This window comes from Cervus elaphus, chromosome 32 (assembly GCF_910594005.1).
Source record: "Cervus elaphus chromosome 32, mCerEla1.1, whole genome shotgun sequence".
In the NCBI taxonomy this organism is placed as follows: Eukaryota; Metazoa; Chordata; class Mammalia; order Artiodactyla; family Cervidae; genus Cervus; species Cervus elaphus.
The window spans coordinates 28,916,870-28,941,665 of NC_057846.1; the positions used below are offsets into that span (position 1 = coordinate 28,916,870).

The 24,796-nt window shown below is 38.0% G+C and overlaps 1 protein-coding gene across 3 annotated transcripts in view; it reads right to left on the reverse strand.

Moving 5' to 3' along the window:
- Positions 1-1,072: 1,072 nt before the first annotated feature.
- Positions 1,073-24,796, reverse strand: part of TUSC3 (tumor suppressor candidate 3) — a 215,623-nt gene continuing 191,899 nt past the window's right edge. For 2 of the 3 annotated variants that reach the window (XM_043893513.1, XM_043893511.1), the window contains 4 exons: positions 24,452-24,526; positions 18,863-18,953; positions 5,345-5,407; positions 1,073-1,554 (listed from right to left, as the gene is read on the reverse strand). In XM_043893513.1, the coding sequence (XP_043749448.1) occupies positions 5,389-5,407; positions 18,863-18,953; positions 24,452-24,526 (185 nt within the window). In that variant the 3' untranslated portion in view covers positions 1,073-1,554; positions 5,345-5,388. The remainder of the gene's footprint in view (positions 1,555-5,344; positions 5,408-18,862; positions 18,954-24,451; positions 24,527-24,796) is intronic. The other variant, XM_043893512.1, reaches the window with a different exon arrangement.

The window sequence follows — 24,796 nt, forward strand, 5'->3', positions numbered from 1 at the left end:
ATCCTTGTAGGTTTTTATGTTTCCCATTCTTTACTGAATTTTATAGGTACAAAACGTGTAGTTCACTGGACATGCACTCAAGTCCTGGTTTGAGACTACATAGCTGGAACTCCCAACTAACAAAGATTTCCATGGTCTGTTACTCAGATCTTACGGAAAATTAGATAACAAAGCCTAAAAAAGTTTATTGAGCTGACTAAAATTAACTATGCTTCTAAATCCTTCTTTAGATTGCACCACAGAAAGTGGAAATTCAGGTTTGAGAATCTGAAAGTCCAGTTTCTTTGTGGCTTTCAGCTTCCACAAATAAGTGGAAATTTAAATAAGTCAGATAAAATATACACTTCCTGTCTAAATGCCTAATTTACAGAGTTGCTGTCAAGAAAAAAATACCCTAACAAGTGGGAAGGTGCTTTATAAGCTAAAATACAATATACAAACATAATAATGGTTACTCTCCTATATCTGATTTTCAAGAACGTTTCATTGAGTCCCTCACTCATATTAGGATAACTGCTCTCTATCAGGGCTTACCAGGTGGCCGTGGTGGTAAAGAAACCGCCTACCAGTGCAGGTGATGTAAAAGATGTGGATTCAATCCCGGGGTTGGGAGGAATCTCCTGGAAGAGGAAATGGCAGTCTGCTCCAGTATTCTTGCTTGGAGAATCCCAGGGACAAAGGAGCCTGCTGGGCTGCAGTCCATGGGGTCACACAGTCGGACACGACTGAAGCGACTTAGCACACACGCACACAGCCTCTGTTCAGGTCTGGGAATGAGTCTGGATGACAGGCCTCTTCCACATGACACAAGGGGATGATGTCCCCAGAGTTAGTTTTGTGGTTCTAAGTCTGGATTCTTGGGTCACACTTCTGAGTTGGGGAAGAATTCATTCCTAGCTCTGCTGTACTGCTCCCACTGCCTGTTCCCTGAGGCATGCTGGTTTAGTCATGTCTGCTTTAGATTTCTATCCCCGCAAGGACCTCCGTTTCCCAAGGTAGGCATCCGTGTACTATTTGTCCAGCTCCCTGCCCCACCTCCTTCATCCAGTTATGATTAATAAGAACAAAACGCTATTTGTAACCATACACATCCTTTATACTGAGACTGAGGAAAGTATAAGTTTTCAATACATGACATATTTTCATGCATACACCTATCTCTGTACAATCCCAAGAATTGTTGAGGATACATTTCATAGTTTCTCCTTTACTAACATTATAGTTTTCTTTACTAATGAGTGAACAGCTTAAAAGCATGAATTCATAATTACATTGTTGTTTATTTCGATCTATAGCATACACAGACTATAATTTGCTGGAAAAACTCTTCACTGTTGCCTTTGTTCTTTCCATGTTAAATTTAACCATCCATCTCTATAAATTAAGTTTACTAGGAAAACTCACATTAAAAAAAAAATTGTACAAGAAACAGCTGGATTATCACAATCAGCAAGGAAATGGACTCGAGAATTGGAACTAGTATGTCTGGGACACTGTCTTCATGGTCAACAGTCACTTTATGCAAATCCCATTCAGCTTCACTTAATTAAAAAGCTGAAAAAGAAAGAAAATTCTGTGCTGAAAATAAAACACAGTGTGTTTTTATTCTACATTAACTTAGTACAGGTAAATATAAAATAAAAATGTAATGTCATACACAATTACATTAATTCACTTCATTGTAAGTTTACATCAGGGCAATTTCTGTGAACTAGATCCTGTAATGGGATCAGGTGAGACTAGGTCAGAGGTGGAAGCAGATGCTGATAAGAACTTGAATTTGTGTTGGTTAAGTTTGGTTAACTTCTGTGAGCCATTCTCAGTGTTAGTAAGACTACTAGTTAAATTGATATTTAAACTGACAACACAGGGGAAGAAAGGGAATGAACTGAAACATATACTTGGATTGGGTCATTTCAATATTTTAGACAAAATATTTTTTCTGATTATTTAATCAATATGCATTTATTTAAAATAACTAAAGACTTTTAAGAATTTTATAATTTCACTATATTGAACAGTCAAAAATAATTTATTATAAATCATAATAAAAGTATCATCAGATTCTGATGAAACAATACAAATAGATGTTTATACATATAGAAAAAAAGTGAAAAGTAACTATTTTTGCCTTTCTTGATTTCCCTAGGCAACACTTTATCTATGAAAAGAAATGTAAGTTTGTAATATCATAAGTCAATTTGAATAACATCATTAAACTTTTGTTGGCTATTTGTACCTTTCTGCTAACGTGTAGCAAGTTTGCTTTTTATAGTCTTGACAACATAACTTTAGGACAACCAGAGATGAACCAATTGTTAACTAAATATTAAAACATTAATATTAAAAATATTAATGGTTACTATAGTTGAAAAACCATGTAGTTGGGAAATTGTTCAAACTAATAACTTTAATACTTGAACACTTAAATTATAATATCCTAGGCATATGTTACTTCGTCTTTCTGAACCTCGGTTTCCTCATTAGTGAGAAGAATGCTTGTTTTGGATGATCTCCAAAGTTCTTTCCAGTACTAATGTTTATTTTAATCCTGTGATACTATGTAAATAGTAAAAAAAATACATATATAACATATATATACTATATAGTGAATATAAATGTAATATACTGCATATACTATATAAATAGTAACTATAAAGCATTATATAAAATATTTAAACTTATATATTTAAATACATATTATCTCTATTAGTTTATAATATATAATAAAGCAATTAGGCAACACAGCCTAAACTTTTCATTACCCTATCTTTTTCTGAGGAATTACTAAGTTACAAGATAAAAATCAAGGGCTGATATCTAGAGGCAATAAGACATTGCTTCTGTTTTTTGAGATAACAAGTTATGACTTAAGTACTGCAAGGGTGACATTGCCATGAAGATCAGCAGTAACATTCCTCACAGCATTACGATACTGCTGCTGTTCAATCCACCCAATCTTTAACAACAGTGGTGGCAAAGCAGGTGTTTATATGTATCACGTGTAGATGAACACTTTGGCTTTCTCTGTCCTCAGTTATAAGGTTGCCCTGAAGATAAAGCTGACAGTTAAAAAAGGAAACTTCACCATAAAATATTTAAAACTGTAATGAAAGCTGCAAAACATAATTTAAAAAATATTTGACAATTTACAGGGTTTTCTTAAAAAATAAAAATAGTCTGAACATTTCAAGCTATGGCATACTAAAGATCACCTTTTATAAAAATACTACTATCATAAAAGCAAGAATATGACCCTTTATGATTTTATGCTTGCTAACTTTTTGGTTCTGGAAAGATTAAAAAGGTTCAACTTTTATATGTTGTATGATTATAACAATAAAAGTGTGTTGGGGAACATGGGCAGAAGAGACACAGGTTTGGAGCAGGATGAGCTTGGCTTTGGAGCTGAGGCTGAGGTGACAATGTGGTCTGAGGTCTGGTTCTAGGTCTTAGGTCAGAATTTGGCATGTCTGTTGGGACTGAGAAGTCATCTCAAAGGAAAAAGGACGGTCCAGGAGTATCATGTTACAAAATCCAGGGCATGAGATATTCAAGAGGAGATGGTTAACCAGAATCCTAGGAGGGTTACGTGGGTTGCCACATGGGAAGAGGCATCTGGGTTTGATTACGGGGTGGCCGCTGGAGACCATATTACATGTAAAACACGTTCCTTTTCTCCTCCTGTGAACTATGAAGGAGGCACCAAACAGTGGTTGGTATTTTGTTTAGACTTCTCTTAGAGTAATTAATTCACCTGTTCCCCAGTGTTTTAAAACTTCAGAATGGATAAAGTGCTCTTGAATGAATGAATTCTGTCCAATTGAGATCAGCTTAAATTCTCTACTGAGATCTTCAGCTGGGCAGAATTTTCTTTTCTAACGTTCTCACTTCCTGTTCTCAAACTGGGGAAGAAGTCAGAGACTTCTGGGTATGTCCTGGCACTCTGTCACACAGAAATTGCTTACATGGATAAGAGGCAGCTACTGATGTCATCCTGGAGTCAAAAAGTGTAGAAGGGAGGAAAAGCCTTGGTTCTTTACTCAGAACAAGGAGAGGCCACTAGCGAGCTCACGCCTATTCCCCAGCCCTCGGAGTTAGAACTTAATGATTCACTGTTCTCGGGATTTTCTAACCTTTATCTTCACAAGCGTTCTAAGGGGATGCCAGGGAGAAGTACATGATGGCTGCCAGCCAGGCCTCTTTGGCCAGAAGCCCTGGGGGCTCTCTTCTTTGTGACAGAAACTTACCGAACCCCGAAAAGTCTTCAAGTCGGAAGTACATGATCTAAAATAAAGGTCTAAAGAAATTCAGGATTTTATTAGCAGTTGGGAAACAGATCTTTGCAAGCGGTAAGCTTTCTGTATCTGTAGCTTCACAGGGTGAGAGCTGTCAAGTCTTATGACTGCTAAGGCCACATCTCTGTAGCCTACACAGAGGGGGACATTTTGGAAGAGGCTGGTAACATTATCGTTCATAACTCTATGTGGTCAGAAACATGGATGCTGGGTCTGGGGGAAAAGACCAACAGAGCTTGTATGTGGGATGAGGTTGGTGGTCAGATAAAAACAGAACTTAGGGATCACAGGAGCTTCCTCCTTGTTCCCTGCGTTCAGGGGGTTGCTGAATGGTGGAGTTTCTGCCGGAGTAAGAAAATTGTATTTATACCATGGAAATAAGCCTCCAGAGCTTCCTCTGCTGTGTGTCTCTGCTCAGACCATGTCTTCTGAGGTCTGAGGGATGGGAATATGTGCTGCAAAATAAAAAAGCCTAGATTCTGAGTTTTCTATTAAAATCACATTGGATTTATATAGAGGTTCTTAATATCTAGTTTTGAATTACCAAACACTGATTAAAAAATTAGTCTGTGTTTAGAAGACTTGTATTTTATTATTCTGAAAATTAAGACTTATACTGTTAGTGGGAAAAAGCATCTGACTACATTTTTCCTTGGCAGAATTCAGTATATTTCTGTTAGCTGTATAGTTCTGTTTTCTTCCCTAAAGTAATAAAACAGAAATAACCAAATGCAGTCACATTTTGTTTGAAGTGGAGGGCATATGCATGCATATGAATATTATTGTTTAAAAAAAAAATACTGTGCTTGTCAGTGGTTAATTCTGTGGACCAAAGTCTTATTACTGGAAATTTTATCCAAGGACTTGTTCCTGCAGCAGCGAAGTACAACAGCATGAGACTGGAATATGAGATCTCACAGTTCAAAGTTATCTTGCATTTGTAAAACAATAGTCTGCCACAACATGTCTTACTTATGAGATAAAGACTATGGTTGGTATCTGAAAGATGAGGAAAACTGAGGCTCAGAGAAGATGAAAAGACTTGCCTGAGGTTACAGTTTTAAAGTGCCATGGTCCAAATCTCATCTTCTCACTCAAAGTCCAGATCACTTTCCAATACACCACAGTGAAATACAACAATATGGAAAAAATGGTCCTTGAGATTCGATTTCCACTCGTACAATAGTATTACACAGACTTAGCACTGTATTCTTTACGTAGACACTCTCCAGATCGTCACCGACTCATATCTAAGTCTTTGGTCCTTCACGATATTCTTCAAAGCTGGAACTCAGCATCAGAAAAGCAATCCCAGTGAAACTCTTATCAGTGACACATAAGGTGGGGGTTGATCACCACACCGTTTCTGTTTTCTATTTGTATAGCTTAAGACCGTATTTTCTATTTTCCCTAAAGATGAAAGATCTACATCTAAGTAAGATATAGAAATGAATGGGATATTGTTACATACTCCATGTCCTGGGATTTTTTTTTGCCTTGCTGTGCTGGTTCGTTAGTATACTTGACTCAAAATTCATCAGGAATGTCTTTCATGTCTAGCTATTATTCTGTACTTTCCCTTACAGAATGTCGATCAAATTTTTTTTTTTTTTAAACTCATTATTTCTCAAAGTAACTCAAAGGAACCAAAGACATCATGAACTACAGGTATCTTGTTAATAGTTTTTCTATGTCCATTGTAAGCTTAATTAGTATATATTTTTTGATGCCGGCCAGCTCGGGGTCATCTGAGGTTGCAGTAAGTATCCTTAGAGCCCAGGTTTCTGGACCACTGTTTGCACACACTGCACCCCTTCAGTGCGGTGGAACGACCCGACAACTCCATGGGGGTGTCACGTGATGCGAATTCCACCTTCTGGAGTTGCGCAGTGTGGCAAACCAATGCTCCTTTGTCCACTGTTACTATCTTAATGGTTCCTGTTGCATTTAGGTAAGGAATAAATAAAAAATGCTTCTGAGTAAACATATTCAATTAATAAGTACATGATGAGCACCTGCTATGTGCACAACACTTTGGAGATATTAAAAAGGCATAACCACAACCTTCTGTAAAGTACCTTACAACACTCTAGAAAGAAAAGAACTTCAACACACAAAAGTTACATATGGATACTTAATGAAAAAGGTAATGTGGTAAAATGCTATTGAATAACCAAGCGCTGAAATGGCTAAGGACAGGCAAGAGGTAGGTGAAGTAATTTCTTCTGAGAACCTGCAACATTTCATGAACTATAAATTGATGATGTAATTTATCCCCTCAAAATTGTCAGATACATATTCATTATTATGCCAAGTTTACAAATGAAGAAATAAGCTTAACAAAGTTGTTATCCAACTCCGTAAAAACATATTTTTACAGGTGAGGGAAAAATGAGACTGAGAAATTAAGTAACTCCAAGTCCCCAAGTTAGTGAAGAGACAATGTAAGATTCAAACCTGTATATATGCCTGCTGGGCCAGAGTTCTTAACTGACGTACAAAATGACACAGCGAATTTGAACTCATGTCTTGGATTCTAAATATTTTTCCATTATACCACACCATCTCTCTAAGACAACTAAAGAATCATAAACAGGTAGCAAAGTGAGAGAATTAGTAGAGAATGTTCTACGCTATTTTCCTACTCAGAGACTTGATCTGTCAAATAGTTTTATAGAAATTCTTTTGAAGAAAACTTTTGAATCAAAGTGTGTCGGGGCAACCAGTGGGAAAGTAATTACCCATAAGAGGAGACATTCATGTATGAACACTAGCATTTTGCTCTAGGAAAATAGAACAAGCCCTAAAGCTACTCTTTATTTAATATACAAAATAAATTCTTGCTACCACTAGAATACAATTTATTTTTCTGAACTATGGGTCAGATGGTGATTAGATCAGATTCTTTAATACCTTTGTTATTTCACTAATTTCAAAGGATTCAAGAGCCCAATTAAGTTCCTCAGAAGGTTCAGAGAAAATCTGAATTTGAACTGAATCATGCAAATGAAAAACAACACTTGCTTAATCTTTAGCCAGAAAAAAAAAAATCCTGCTCAGGAGAAATTACATATAAATGTGTAAAATCTTTACATCAGAACTAATGATAATAATCAGCAGAAAGTAGTTTTTGAGAAAGTAATACTGTGTGCCACATACTAAGTACCAGGCAATGTGCTAAGTGGCTTACATCATGTAACCTTTCCATGATGTCAAAGTATGTAAACATTTCCCACTTAGAAATGAGAAAACCAAGGTTTAGAAAAGTTATTTAACCTTCCCAAAGTAACCAAGTGAGTAACAGGTAGATTAAGAATTTAAATGACAGAAGTTTGCTTACTGAAACTTAAAAGATGATCTGGGAGAATTTAGTGATGGCATGAAAGATGCTGATACTGTAGGGGAAAAAAAAACCCCTTAAGACCAAAATGTGGGGAATATTTAAGGAAATAGGGTAAACATGTAACAGACTTTTATCCCTTTCAGTAAGTACACAGATCAACAACAAAAAAACAGCAGTGTGAAGTACTGAGAAAATAAGAAACACATGAATGTTTAAGGTTCTATAAAATGGAAAAGCAGAAAGACCATTCTGTACAGAAGAAATTAAAGGCTGTCGATCAATTAAAAATTGTGAGGAAATGAAAAATTAGTTTATAGACATCAGTGGCATTTCTTGGTATAAAAGTTACAAATCACAAACTTAAAACACAGACATCAAATGCCACCAAAGGCCGGGGTATTACACCCAAGAGTGAGCTGTGGCATTGAAGCTAAAGCCCTGGCTAAAGGTATTTTTCATTTAGCAGATGGTGTTATGTTCAAATGTGCATTTTCAGTAAAGGATATCTCTCATCTTATCCATCATCAGAGTACGTAGAAGAGGGAGGTTTTTCCATTCTTTTAGAAGAAAACTGTTTTTTGTCCTGGCAGCTCATCTCAAGGAAATGGTCTTGGTTAAGAAAGTTTGTTTTTTTTTTTTTTTCTACAAGCCTACTTTAGTGTATATTGGTACAAATGATTAGAGGTTGACTTAGCTCTTGGTCACCAGAGTTTATGATTCATTATAATAAGCACTAACTTCCTTTGAATATGGACATCCATGTGGTCTTTTCAGTAATACGAGGGCAGGGCATATCTTCTGGCATATGGAATAGCCTTTCTCTTGTTATAATGATGGTGTCCAGAATCTTATTTTCTCCTTCCCTATGAACTATCATTTTCCAATAGGAACAAAGTTTTTTTTTTTTTTTAATCAAATCATATTATGCTGGTGCCACAGAAACATGCTGCTGGGATTGCAAAGTGTCCCTCCAGAATATGGTACTATGTTCATCACTGACCGAGTCTCTCCCACAGAGTAGCTCAGAAGGAAAAGGTTTCTTTTTTCTTTTGTACTAACATCTCATCTTTTAACTCCTGGAGAAGGAAAAGGCTACCCACTCTAGTATTTTGGACTGGAGAATTCTATGGACTGTACAGTCCATGGGGTTGCAAAGAGTTGGACATGACTGAACGACTTTCACTTTTCAGCTATTCCCAGAATGACTTCTCTCTTCCCTTCTTTCATTTATTCCTTCTCTCACTCTGGCTTCTGCATTATGTTTGCTTTTTCTCCAGTGAACTAGCTGGATCGATACTTTCTTCCCCACTATGCTGCCTGGTTTCTAGAATTTAGCTCAGGATTATTCCAACTCTCTGGTGTATATTCTCCTTCTAGTCCTTTGGGCAACAATTGCTCTTGATTTGTTGTTACTACTGTTCAGATGCTCAGTCCTGTCTGACTCTTTGCGACCCCATGGACTGCAGCACACCAGGCTTCCCTGTCCTTCACCATCTACTGGAGCTTGCTCAAACTCATGTCCATTGAGTTGGTAATGCCAATGATCTTGTCCTCTGTCATCCCCTTCTCCTGCCTTCAATCTTCCCAGCATCAGGGTCTTTTCTAATAAGTTGGCTCTTTACACTAGGTGGCAGAAGTATTGGAGCTGTAGCATCAGTCCTTCCAATAAATATTCAGGATTGATTTTCTTTAGGCTGGTTTGATCTCCTTGCAGTCCAAAGGACTCTTGAGAGTCTTCTCCAACACCATGATTCGAAAGCATCAATTCTTCGGTGATCAGCTTTCTTTATGGTCCAACTCTCACATCCATACATGACTATGGGAAAAACCATAGCTTTGACTAGATGGACCTTTGATGGCAAAGTAATATCTCTGCTTTTTAATACACTGTCTAGGTTTGTCATAGCTTTTCTTCCAAGGAAGCCGCGTCTTTTATTTTCATGGCTGCAGTCACCATCTGCACTGATTTTGGAGTCCAGGAAAATAAAGCCTGTCACTGTTTCCATTGTTACCCCATCTATTTGCCATGGAGTGATGGGACCGGATGCCATGATCTTAGCCTTTGAATGTTGAGTTTTAAGCCAGCTTTGGTGCTGTCATCTGCATATCTGAGGTTATTGATGTTTCTCCCGGCAATCTTGATTCCAGCTTGTGCTTCATCCAGCCTGGCATTTGGTATGATGTACTCTGCATATAAGTTAAATAAGCAAGGAGACAATATACAGCCTTGACATACTCCTTTCCCAGTTTGGAACCAATCTGTTGTTCTATGTCCAGTTTTAACTGTTGCTTCTTGACCTGCATACAGGTCCTCAGGAGGCAGGTAAGGTGGTCTGGTATACCCAACTCTTGAAGAATTTTCCACAGTTTGCTGTGATCCACACAATCAAAGGCTTTGGTACAGTCAATGAAGCAGAAGTAGATGTTTTTCCCGGAACGCTCTTGCTTTTTCTATGATCCAGGATATGCTGGCAATTTGATCTCTGGTTCCTCTGCCTTTTCTAAATCCAGCTTGAACTCTTGATATGAACAATATATTTATTATCATAATCATCCCTAAGAAAACTGATAAAATTTCTGAGAAAAACTTTATTCTGAAGGAAAATGATGCAATGAATTGAGAACAAATCCCAAAGCAGAATATAACATTACTAGGGTAACTCTGGCATATATCCATGGGTTAGATTAACAAGAGAATAAAAACGTTCTACTGTAAAGCACATGTTTTTTGTTCACAATGCTCCCATCTGCCATATTTGGTTAGCTAAAGGGTTGCTGTAAATGTGATGAAAGGAACATATATAACCTGTCCTACCAACTTTACAAAGCAAGAAGATGAATGACTGGAGAGGGATGGTCTAGGAGGGCTGGATGGATTTATGGAAGCTTGATGAATGATGCATCACTGTATCCATTAAAAGACACAATGCAGAAACAAGCAGAAGTTCTTAAGAGCCTGAAGAGGAATACTGCTGCTGCTGCCGAGTCACTTCAGTCGTGTCCGACTCTGTGTTACCCCATAGGCGGCAGCCCACCAGGCTCCTCCATCCATGGGATTTTCCAGGCAAGAGTACTGGAGTGGGTTGTTTTGCCTTCTCCGAAGAGGAATACTAGGAAGCTTTAAATTGATACGAGAAGAGACAGAGAAACTAAAAGAACGATTTAACAATAAAATGGACAACTTGGATGAAATGGAAAAATTCTTAGAAAAGTATAACTTTCCAAAACTGAACCAGGAAGAAATAGAAGATCTTAACAGACCCATCACAGGCAAGGAAATCGAAACTGTAATCAAAAATCTTCCAGCAAACAAAAGCCCAGGACCAGATGGCTTCACAGCTGAATTCTACCAAAAATTTAGAGAAGAGCTAACACCTACCTTACTCAAACTCTTCCAGAAAATTGCAGAAGAAGGTAAACTTCCAAACTCATTCTATGAGGCCACCATCACCCTAATTCCAAAACCTGACAAAGATGCCACAAAAAAAGAAAACTACAGGCCAATATCACTGATGAACATAGATGCAAAAATCCTTAACAAAATTCTAGCAAACAGAATCCAACAACATATTAAAAAAATCATACACCACGACCAAGTGGGCTTTATCCCAGGAATGCAAGGATTCTTCAATATCCGCAAATCAATCAATGTAATACACCACATTAACAAATTGAAAGATAAAAACCATATGATTATCTCAATAGATGCAGAGAAAGCCTTTGACAAAATTCAACACTCATTTATGATTAACACTCTCCAAAAAGCAGGAATAGAAGGAACATACCTCAACATAATAAAAGCTATATATGACAAACCCACAGCAAGCATCACCCTCAATGGTGAAAAATTGAAAGCATTTCCCCTGAAATCAGGAACAAGACAAGGGTGCCCACTCTCACCACTACTGTTCAACATAGTGTTGGAAGTTTTGGCCACAGCAATCAGAGCAGAAAAAGAAGTAAAAGGAATCCAGATAGGAAAAGAAGAAGTGAAACTCTCACTGTTTGCAGATGACATGATCCTCTACATAGAAAACCCTAAAGACTCTACCAGAAAATTACTAGAACTAATCAATGAATATAGTAAAGTTGCAGGATATAAAATTAACACACAGAAATCCCTTGCATTCCTATATACTAACAATGAAAAAACAGAAAGAGAAATTAAGGAAACAATACCATTCACCATTGCAACAAAAAGAATAAAATACTTAGGAGTATATCTACCTAAAGAAACAAAAGACCTATACATAGAAAACTATAAAACACTGATGAAAGAAATCAAAGAGGACACAAACAGATGGAGAAATATACCGTGTTCATGGATTGGAAGAATCAATATTGTCAAAATGGCTATTCTACCCAAAGCAATCTATAGATTCAATGCAATCCCTATCAAGCTACCAACGGTATTTTTCACAGAACTAGAACAAATAATTTCACAATTTGTATGGAAATACAAAAAACCTCGAATAGCCAAAGTAATCTTGAGAAAGAAGAATGGAACTGGAGGAATCAACCTGCCTGACTTCAGACTCTACTACAAAGCCACAGTCATCAAGACAGTGTGGTACTGGCACAAAGACAGAAATATAGACCAATGGAACAGAATAGAAAGCCCAGAGATAAATCCACGAACCTATGGACACCTTATCTTTGACAAAGGAGGCAAGGATATACAATGGAAAAAAGACAACCTCTTTAACAAGTGGTGCTGGGAAAACTGGTCAACCACTTGCAAAAGAATGAAACTAGAACACTTTCTAACACCATACACAAAAATAAACTCAAAATGGATTAAAGATCTAAATGTAAGACCAGAAACTATAAAACTCCTAGAGGAGAACATAGGCAAAACACTCTCCGACATAAATCACAGCAAGATCCTCTATGACCCACCTCCCAGAATATTGGAAATAAAAGCAAAACTAAACAAATGGGATCTAATGAAACTTAAAAGCTTTTGCACTACAAAGGAAACTATAAGTAAGGTGAAAAGACAGCCGTCAGATTGGGAGAAAATAATAGCAAATGAAGAAACAGACAAAGGATTAATCTCAAAAATATACAAGCAACTCCTGCAGCTCAATTCCAGAAAAATAAATGACCCAATCAAAAAATGGGCCAAAGAACTAAACAGACATTTCTCCAAAGAAGACATACAGATGGCTAACAAACACATGAAAAGATGCTCAACATCACTCATTATCAGAGAAATGCAAATCAAAACCACAATGAGGTACCATTACACACCAGTCAGGATGGCTGCTATCCAAAAGTCTACAAGCAATAAATGCTGGAGAGGGTGTGGAGAAAAGGGAACCCTCTTACACTGTTGGTGGGAATGCAAACTAGTACAGCCACTATGGAAAACAGTGTGGAGATTCCTTAAAAAACTGGAAATAGAACTGCCATATGACCCAGCAATCCCACTTCTGGGCATACACACTGAGGAAACCAGATCTGAAAGAGACACGTGCACCCCAATGTTCATCGCAGCACTGTTTATAATAGCCAGGACATGGAAGCAACCTAGATGCCCATCAGCAGACGAATGGATAAGGAAGCTGTGGTACATATACACCATGGAATATTACTCAGCCGTCAAAAAGAATTCATTTGAACCAGTCCTAATGAGATGGATGAAACTGGAGCCCCTTATACAGAGTGAAGTAAGCCAGAAAGATAAAGAACATTACAGCATACTAACACATATATATGGAATTTAGAAAGATGGTAACGATAACCCTATATGCAAAACAGAAAAAGAGACACAGAAATACAGAACAGACTTTTGAACTCTGTGGGAGAATGTGAGGGTGGGATATTTCAAAAGAACAGCATGTATACTATCTATGGTGAAACAGATCACCAGCCCAGGTGGGATGCATGAGACAAGTGCTCGGGCCTGGTACACTGGGAAGACCCAGAGGAATCGGGTGGAGAGGGAGGTGGGAGGGGGGATCGGGATGGGGAATAAGTGTAAATCTATGGCTGATTCATATCAATGTATGACAAAACCCACTGAAATGTTGTGAAGTAATTAGCCTCCAACTAATAAAAAAATTAAGAAAAAAAAAAAAAAGAACGATTTAAGTAGGGTCACGGGAGGGCTGGATGACTGAGTCCTGCAACAGCCCAGCAAATCACAGAGCTCGCGAGAGCTGGGCCTCGGCCGGGCCCCTGCCTTCCCGTCTCTGGAATGCCACGGCCCGCTCTCAGTGCACCTGTCTTCCTGGCTGCTGCCGCTTTTTTTTCTTTTTTTTTTTTTAATGCTGGGTTCTGTTCTGATGCTGTTTCTTGGCAGCACTTTTAGGGGTTTTCATCTGAACTATCTCAAATTTCATATTCATAAACCACCCTGGGGCGTGATTTCCATCTGACTTCTTACAGGACATTTCATCTTACTTCCAGTTCCGTGAGGTCAGCTGCCGGCAAGCCCCCTCCTCATTTAGCCTGATGGGCCCCTGACAAGGGGGTGCAATTGTGACCCAATAAGAATGGTGGATGTCGCACTCATGAGAAATAAAACCAGCATATACTCTGGTTCAGAAATGCTCACTATGAAAAGCTAAGGTGGGGCCTAGAATATGTATTTTAAAAGGCTTCTCAGGTAATTTACATGTCCACTCTTGTAAAGACCAGAGGATTAGAGTTTTATACAATCAATACTAAATGACAGCTACTTCTTGGGAAAAGTACAAACTTAAACTCTTCATATCATGACAAAATACAGTGCTGTGAAATGTAGCATTAATTCTTGGAACTAGTAAAACTTTTCTTTACTTGTTCTATCAGAGAAGTATTGTGACCAGGAATATCTAAATAGGAAATGCTATTCTTGTTAGATTGTGCCCATCTTTGCATAAAATGTTCCCTTGGTATCCTAAATTTTCTTGAAGGGATCTATAGTCTTTCCCATTGTACTGTTTTCCTCTATTTCTTTGCACTGATCACTGAGGAAGGCTTTCTTATCTCTTTTTGCTATTCTTTGTAACTCTGTATTCCAGTGGGTATATCCTTTTCTCCTTAGCCTTTTGCTTCTGTTCTTTTCAAAGCTATTTGTAAGGCCTCCTCAGACAACCATTTTGCCTTTTAGTACTTCTCTTTCTTGGAGATGGTCTTGATCCCTGCCTCCTGTACAATGTCACGAACCTCCGTCCATAGTTCTTCAGGAACTCTATCAGATCTAATCTCTTGACTCTATTTCTCACTTCCACTGTATAGTCATAAGGGATTTGATTTAGGTCGTACCTGAATGGCCTAGTGGTTTTCCCTACTTTCTTCAATTTAAGTCTGAATTTGGCAATAAGGAGTTCATGATCGGAGCTACAGTCAGCTCCTGGTCTTGTTTTTGCTGACTGTACAGAGCTTCTCCAACTTTGGCTGCAAAGAATAGAATCAATCTGATTTTGGTATTGATCATCTGGTGATGTCTATGTGTAGAGTCTCCTCTTGTGTTGTTGGAAGAGGATGTTTGCTATGACCAGTGCGTTCTCTTGGCAAAACTCTATTAGCCTTTGCCCTGCTCCATTCTGTACTCAAGCCCAAATTTGCCTGTTACTCCAGGTATTTCTTGACTTCCTACTTTAGCATTCCAGTCCCCTATAATGAAAAGGACTTCATTTTGCGGTGTTAGCTCTAGAAGGTCTTGTAGGTCTTCGTAGAACCATTCAACTTCAGCTTCTTCAGCATTACTGATCAGACACTGTCTTCAAGAAAATTAGAGATTCCAAGGGAGCTTTTCATGCAAAGATGGGCACAATAAAGGACAGAAATGATATGGACCTGACAGAAGCAAAAGATATTAAGAAGAGGTGGCAAGAATACACAGAAGAACTGCACAAAAAAGATCTTCACAACTCAGATAATCATGATGGTGTGATCACTGACCTAGTGCCAGACATCCTGGAATGTGAAATCAAGTGGGCCTTAGGAAGCATCACTATGAACAAAGCTAGTGGAGGTGATGGAATTCCAGTTGAGCTATTTCAAATCCTAAAAGATGATGCTATAAAAGTGTTTCACTCAATATGCCAGCAAATTTGGAAAACTCAGCAGAGGCCACAGGACTGGAAAAGGTCAGTTTTCATTCCAATGCCAAAGAATGCTCCAACTACCACACAGCTGCATTCATCTTACACGTTAGCAAAGTAATGCTCAAAATTCTCCAAGCCAGGCTTCAACAATACATGCACTGTGAACTCCCAGATGTTTAAGCTGGATTTAGACAAGGCAGAGGAACCAGAGATCAAATTGCCAATATCGGTTGGATCATCAAAAAAGCAAGAGAATACCAGAAAAACATCTACTTCTGCTTCATTGACTATGCCAAAGCCTTTGACTGTGTGGATCACAACAAACTATGGAAAATTCTTAAAGAAATGGGAATATCAGATCGCCCTGACCTTCTTCCTGAGAAATCTGTATGCAGGTCAAGAAGCAACAATTAGAACAGGACATGGAACAACAGACTGGTTCCAAATCGGGAAAGGAGTATGTCAAGGCTGTACATTGTCACCCTGCTTATTTAACCTATATGCAGAGTACATCATGTGAAATGCCAGGCTGCATGAAGCACAAGCTGCAGTCAAGATTGCTGGGAGAAATATCAATAACCTCAGATATGCAGATGACACCACCCTTATGGCAAAAAGTGAAAAAGAACTAAAAAGACTCTTGATAAAAAAGTTGGTTTAAAACTCAACATTCATAAAACTAAGATCATGGCATCTGGTCCCATCACTTCATGGCAAATAGATGGGGAAACAATGCAAACAGTGACAGGCTTTATCTTCTTGGGCTCCAAAATCACTGCAGATGGTGACTGCAGCCATGATATTAAAAGATGCTTGCTCCTTGGAATAAAAGTTATGACCAACCTAGACAGCATATTAAAAAGCAGAGACATTATTTTGCCAACAAATGTCCATCTAGTCAAAGCTATGGTTTTTCCAGTAGTCATGTATGGATGTGAGAGTTAGACTATAAAGAAAGCTGAGCGATGAATTGATGCTTTTGAACTGTGGTGTTGAAGATTCTTGAGAGTCCCTTGGACTGCAAGGAGATCCAACCAGTCCATCCTAAAGGAAATCAGTCCTGAATATTCATTGGAAGGACTGATGCTGAAGCTGAAACTACAATACTTTGGCTACCTGATGCAAAGAACTGACTCATCTGAAAAGACCCTCTTGTTGGGAAAAATTAAAGGCAGAAGGAGAAGGGGATGACAGAGGATGAGATGGTTGGATGGCATCACTGACTCAATGGACATGAGTCTGAGTTAACTCTGGGAGTTGGTGATGGACAAGGAGGCCTGGCGTGCTGTAGTCCATGGAATCGCAGAGTCAGACGTGACTGAACTGAACCCAACTGATTCTTGTTGGAGAAGGTACTCTGATGTGTAAGGAGAGTTGGAACTTGCTCTTTACCTTCCTCCATTTTCTGACTGTCAACTAAATAGGTTTTAAGAATAACATAACTTACTACACTTTCCTTTTTATAATTTATAGATACCTTTCATTGACACCATAAATGCTGTAGGTTGAAATGAATTCAAGTGTTTTTTAAGTAAATAAAAACTTGAGAAATAGAAATATTCTACAGATTTTGTTAACGGAATACATGCAAGTCAAACTGAGACTCTAATCATACAGAACCATGATCCTCAATCTTAGGGTGGGGGAGAAGAAGAATAGAAACTTCATCTTTCTTGGGCCTACTTCATCTTGGATTTGATTCTTCTGATTTCACATTTTCAAAACCAAAATGAGATAGCCAGACAATGTCAAGAATAAAAACCAAGAAGATGGAGACTTTACTTGGCCTTTCTTATTACACGTCTTGCCCTCAGACCTCATGTTTTTAAAAAATTCTCTTATACTGCAGACCAGATTAAAGGCAGATGGTCCCACAACTCACATCTGATATTCAAATTTCTTCTACTCCTTGAATATGTTTACTTTTAATGGATGTGAGAAGTCTTGGAAATGTGCCTCTGCCCATATGAAAAGATACAGAGGCGGGGTTGAAGTGTTTTACTCTTCACAATACGCCCATAATCAGATCTCTGTCATGGGAATAGTTCTGTGCCCCAGATAAAGCTACACATGGCTGCCATCACTTATGTAGAAACATTCTCTTGAAGTAATTGCTCAGTTCACAATGGCAACCCACTCCAGTATTCTGGAGAATTCCATGGTCACAGGAGCCTGGCAGGCTACAGTCCATGGGGTCACAAAGAGTCGGACACTACAGAGCGATTATCACTCACCCGCAAGAGAGATGTAAATTATGAGATTTTATTTTCTGTCATATATCATGAGCTCTACTATCTCAACAGAAAGTTCTCAAAATCTCAGAAAAAAGGGACCTTTACTTCTTCACTGGGGAGGAGGATGAGTTAAGCTTTGAGAAGACTCCCTAGAGAAGGTGGAATACTCATTCCTTTGAGACAAGCTGAGGGAGGAATAGTCAAAAAATGAACCTGTGCCTACTTCATGACCTGGATAACTATAATCCGGCACATCAGTTGTATTTTGCTTTAGTAAGAATAATAATTTGGTTATAAAAACATTTCAGGATGAATTTTCAACATCTTCCCATCCCCAATTATGAAACTATATTGATGAAAATCTTAGGAGATGTTCCTTTATGACAGTTTGTAGTGACCAGAGATTCTTTTATCATTTAATTTTCCATTCATGTTGCCATTCCTTATTTGAAAAAGCAAAAACTTTGAAGAATTCAAAATATGATGGAGTTTACTGGACACTGAACACTAGATTATATGAGAAAAAATTTGTAAATGAAGTAAAAATCATGAATAGGCAAACCAAAACAAGAAGAACTTTTGATAAATTCCACAAAGTTGAAAAGTCATTTTGTTATGTGTGTGTCTGTCTGTGTGTATATATATGTAATATACACACAGACAGACACACACATACATACATATGCATGCAACATATATCTAAAATGAAACTATCATATACGAAGGAGGGCAGGTACCATGCCTTATATATATATATATCTCCTTCATATAATCTGTGCTGAACACATAGTAGGTGCTCAAAAACTTAACAGAGTTTAAGATTACTTGGCAAATAAGGTAGCTACTTTATATTAATCCTTAAATACATGTTAGAAACATAAAAACATGAAATTCGGTTTATTCTATTAGCTTAAAATGAAAACATTCACATTAGTATAATGATATTACCTGTAAGGGTAGCCGTGGTACTTGGAACGAAATATTGAAAGTAAAAAGCTGAAGAAGAAGACCACCAGGCCTAATCCCACGAGACAAATAACTAGAAAGAAACAGAAACCTCCATCAGTCTAGACACACACAACCCAAATGTTTATGTTTTTAAAAAACATTCAGTTAATTACACATACTTACATGTAACAGCTCATGGCACATACAGGTACCACAAACCAGATAATCATTATTTTCCACATTCTTCTCAATGACAATTTACTACTTGGAATATGAAAACAAAACAAAAAAAGAAGTGACTGATCTAAGTTTTTGGGTGGTATTCTTCTCTCATCGAATTCCTACAAGTACTAAAATGCCCCCAGAAGGACCAAAACAAAACACAAGAAAATGTGATAAACCACAAACGAGATTATCAGCCCCTGCACTGTGAAGCACTGGCTATATTAGCAGAGACATCTACAGTATTGGAATGTGCAATGTAACTTTTATTTTCAGATGCCATGCAATAGTTACAAAGAAATGTAATTTTATATGATTGGCTAGATTATTGCTTCAGTAAATGCCTGTTACTTACAAGTGCTAGTTCATTCCAGCATACCAAAAGCCAGTAACACAGGCTTGAGATGTGAGAAAATACAGACTCTGAAAGTCAAGAGGGAAAACCAACCCTAAATAGCTGGCGATAGTGTCAAGGTATTACTGTTCGTTTTAGAAAGGAACAAGTGGTGTGTGTTAGAGCAGGATATGCCAGGCTGTGATTTAGGTTTCCAGCATCACTGTATCCCTCACAGTTGACAACAGGGACATTTCTTTTCCTTTCTGTTACGGTTAGGAAGATTTTACTCTAAAGTGGATGACTAATCAAATATAATATATATTATGAAATATATGCAAATACATTTACTAGATTTTTAATTAAATTTGCTACTAGTAAAATAAATGCTTAAAAATCTGAGTCAATTAAATGCAGGTATGTTTAGAATAAAAGAAAATATATATTTAGAGAAATGGAAATTCACCTAAATCTGCTCTCTAAATAAGTTCTTTTAATAAGAAATACTTCATATTTCTTAAGAATAAAACATATGCATGATACTTGTATCCTTTCATTAGTTTCAGGGAATTCTTTAAAAACACTAGACTATCTAATATGGTTAGTTATAAAAGAAAGGGGAAGATAAAAGAGACTAAACACGCCAAGACAGAAGAAAACAAGGGAGATTAAATAATTCTATATGCTTCTATAGTGATGAACTATAGTTTTTAAATTATTCTAGCATATAAATTAGACCAGCTTTAATTACAATCCTGGAAATCAGTGGAGACTTTAGGACACTGTCAAAACATGATCCAGAAGCCGGTTAGTCAGTTTTCCTTCAACTCTGTAGGAATATCACTCTCTCAGTTTTGAGAACAAATTGTGAAAAATCCTAAGTACTTAATAGCATTCAGTTGCAGCCTCTGTTACATTTCATATCATATATAAAACACATGCAGGTGAATTTCAAATGAATTTTGGCAGAAAATAAAGCAAAAAAAAAAAAAAATAAAAGCTGCTGAACACTGCAAAAATGAAAACCATCTTCCTCCCCCCCGAAACTATAGAATGCCCAAATAGACAGACACCAGCCACCTGACTTAGCAACTTTGCTTACAATAATCTTAGTGCACCTAGAATGAGTGACATGATGCTTTGCTTTACATCTGCCTACATTTGGCATGACCACACACTTCTTCCTTTCCTCAGTCTTTTTCCAGGAGCTGAGTAAAACACTTTATCACTCTCTTTGCTGTTTACAGTATGAAAAGGCAAAAAGATAGGAAACTAAAAGAGGAACTCCCCAGGTCGGTAAGTACCCAATATGCTACTGGAGATCAGTGGAGAAATAACTCCAGAAAGAATGAAGAGATGGAGACAAAGCAAAAACTACACCCAGTTGCGGATGTGATTGGTGATGAAAGTCAAGTCTGATGTTGTAAAGAGCAATATTGCATAGGAATCTGGAATATTAGGTCCATGATTCAAGGCAAATTGGAAGTGGTCAAACAGGAGATGGCAAGAGTGAACCTGAACATTTTAGGAATCAATGAACTAAAATGGACTGGAATGGGTGAATTTAACTCAGATGACCATTGTATCTACTGCTGTGGACAAGAATCCCTTAGAAGAAATGGAGTAGCCCACAGAGTCAACGAAAGAGTCTGAAATGCCGTACTTGGATGCAATCTCAAAAATGACACGACAGGATGATCTCTGTTTGTTTCCAAGGCAAACCATTCAATAACACAGTAATCCAAGTCTATGCCCTGACCAGTAATGCTGAAGAAGCTGAAGCTGAACAGTTCTGTGAAGACCTACAAGACCTTCTAGAGCTAACACCCAAAGAAGATGTCCTTTGCATTATAGGGGACTAGAATGCAAAATTAGGAAGTCAAGAGATAGCTGGGGTAACAGGCAAATTTGGCCTTGGAGTACAAAACGAAGCGGGTCAAATGCTAACAGAATTTTGCCAAGGGAATGCACTGGTCATAGCAAACATCCTCTTCCAACAACACAAGAGGAGACTCTACACATAGACATCACCAGATGGTCAATACCAGATTGATTATATAGTTTGCAGCCAAAGATGGAGAAGCTCTGTACAGTCAGCAAAAACAAGACCAGGAGCAGACTGTAGCTCCGATCATGAACTCCTTATTGCCAAATTCAGACTTAAATTGAAGAAAGTAGGGAAAACCACTAGGCCATTCAGGTATGACCTAAATCAAATCCCTTACGATTATACAGTGGAAGTGAGAAATAGAGTCAAGAGATTAGATCTGATAGAGTTCCTGAAGAACTATGGACGGAGGTTCGTGACATTGTACAGGAGGCCAGGGATCAAGACCACCCCCAAGAAAAAGAAATGCAAAAAGGCAAAATGGTTGTCTGAGGAGGCCTTAGAAATAGCTGAGAGAAGAAGAGAGGCTAAAGACAAAGGAAAAAAGGAAAGCTATACCCATCTGAATGCAGTGTTCCAAAGAATAGCAAGAAGAGGTAAGAAAGCCTTCCTCAGTGATCAGTGGAAAAAATAGAGGAAAACAATAGAATGGGAAAGTCCAGAGATCTCTTCAAGAAAATATGAGATACCAACAGAACATGTCATGCAGAGATGGGCAAAATAAAGGACAGAAATGGTATGGACCTAACAGAAGCAGAAAATATTAAGAACAAGTGGCAAGAATACACAGAACAACTATACCAAAAAGATCATGACCCAGATAACCATGATGGTGACTACAGCCATGAAATTGAAAGATGCTTGTTCCTTGGAAGAAAAGCTATGACCAATCTAGACAACATATTAAGAAGCAGAGACATTACTTTGCCAGCAAAAGTCCATCTACTCAAGGCTATGGTTTTTCCAGTAGTCATGTATAGATGTGAGAGTTCGACTGTAAAGAAAAGCTGAGTGCCGAACAGTTGATGCTTTTGAACTGTGCTGTTGGAGAAGATTCTTGAGAATCCCTTGGACTGCAAGGAGATCCAACCAGTCCATCCTAAAGGAAATCAGTCCTGAATATTCATTGGAAGGACTGCTGCTGAAGCTGAAACTCCAATACTTTGGCCACCTGATGCAAAGAATCAACTCGTTGGAAAAGACCTTGATGCTGGGAGGGATTGAAGGCAGGAGGAGAAGGGGACGACAGAGGATTAGATGGTTGGATGGCAACACTGATTCGATGGACATGAGTCTGAGTAAACTCCAGGAGTTGGTGATGGACAGGGAGGCCTGGCATGCTGCAGTCCATGGGGTCACAAAGAGTTGGACAGGACTGAGCGACTGAACTGAACTGAACACTTGATATGCACCGTGGCAAATGTGTCTCAAAATGTGATCAAGTGAAACAGAGGCTATTTCCTTGATTCTGTGTGGTAGAGCAAAGTAACGGAACTGAGGTACAGGCACATAGGGAAGGAAGAGGACTTGGGGAGGAGTCAGTGGTGACCCAACAAACCATTTACCACAGCCAGTCCCAGATAACACACTTGTGAGGACAAAGTGCTATGAGGGCACAGACACATTCTGACCTGGGCAACAGTAATCACAGCACTTGCATTATATCCAAAATAAAAATCACACTGGAATCAGAAGGGCTAATTTCAAAATATATCTCCCATTCCCCACTCCTTCTCTCTCCCCCACGCACTCGCTTGTACACACTCTCTCACACACACACAAATAAAGTGCAGTGGGTGGGGGCTGAAGTGATGTTATATGTATATTACACACTATCTTACTACTTTAATGTGATAGGATGTATGATAAATATATGAACATGTAAGAATTTGTCCTTATATAAATACTACTTGTTGGTCCCAAGAACATCACATCTTGATGCAAATGATAAATCATAAAATGATATTCTGAACAATGATTAACTAAACAAAGTAATGCATTCATTGCTTCTGTGGTTTCTTTATAACAGTATGTAAATGCCATCGGGGAAACAAGGGTAAAAGATTTATTACATCCAAAATGTTTCAACACTAAAGATCCCTAAGTATTGTATTTAGAAATCACTATGACTGACTTAGATTCATGTCACCATAGCTAAAATTCCCATAAAGAAAGTAAGTCTGGATTTTTATTTTAAACTTTTTAATAAATTAAGAGTCTTCTCCAGATGTCTATGTTCCTCATATATACATTCTGGATTTTAATAGGGTTCAGAAATGCAAAGCATATTGATAAAAATCTTAATTATAGGTTTGTGAAGGCATAATCATAAACTCACATAGGGACTTAGTATCAATTATGGAAAGATCTGTGGCAAGAAATGCTGAATTTAAGGCTGTCTGACCTTCTCTGACCTGTGCTCCTGAGGGCAGAAGATTTTTCCCTCTTCCTGCCATAAACACTTCATAAAAATGTGTAATCTTATTGGAACTCCCTGAGGGGAACAGTTATGTCAAAGGATAAAACAGTCACCTTGTTAAGACACAAAGCTGAAACTTGGTAGACTTGTTCTTCTTGGAATATCACTGGAAAAGGCAAAAACCCTGAAAAAGATGGTACCACAAGATGCCCCCTTTCAAAATGTAGCTCAAAAGAGGTTTTGGAGGTAGTTGGAAGGCATTATAATACTTCAGGGTACACTTATGCACAAACTTCTCTGTCTGAATCAGTCCTTGAATGCATAGATGACTCTGTGGCATAGGGGACATATCATTAGCCTATAAAACCTCTGAAGACTCTGTCCCTAGAACTTTCCCCCTCTTCCTGTACGGTGGACATGACCAGAGAGACCATAACTTCAGCAGAGATACATCAAACCACCCCAACAAGGGTGAATAACAGCTTTTTTTAAATACCCAATTCCACAGAAAATCGCCAATCCCATTTTGGAAGAAATGTACTTTTAAATGTTTGCGCACACACCACACATCCAAGAAAGAGAAAAAAGTAAGAAACACCGCAGCTGTCTTCAAACCAGAACCTTTCTTCAGAAGTTCGTTTACAAAGGACTTTTATCTGTTTCCCATTTGATTTAAATGAAGCCTGACTAAAACAAACTTACAACGATACCAACACAGAGACTTACTCCGTCTTTTTCCAACATCTCCCTTGGATGTTGCCGCTTCATTTAGAAGAACCATCCCCATGGTGATAGCCGCATCTATAGTAGTTGTCAAGGAAACATTAGAAATAGATGCAAATAAAATCTATTAATTGTTCTGGACCTGGACACCATGTGTTCTGTACCAGAATGATGGAATTACACACGCACACAGAGGTGAATGCAACTTACTCTCCTGATATAAAATTATAGCTTATCATGTATTTAAATAAATATGCCTTGATTTTTAGACTATATAACCTCAAACTTTCCTTTGTGAGATTTTTAAGGTCTAATTCTAAATGCTCTTAAATTCCAGGACTTTCATAG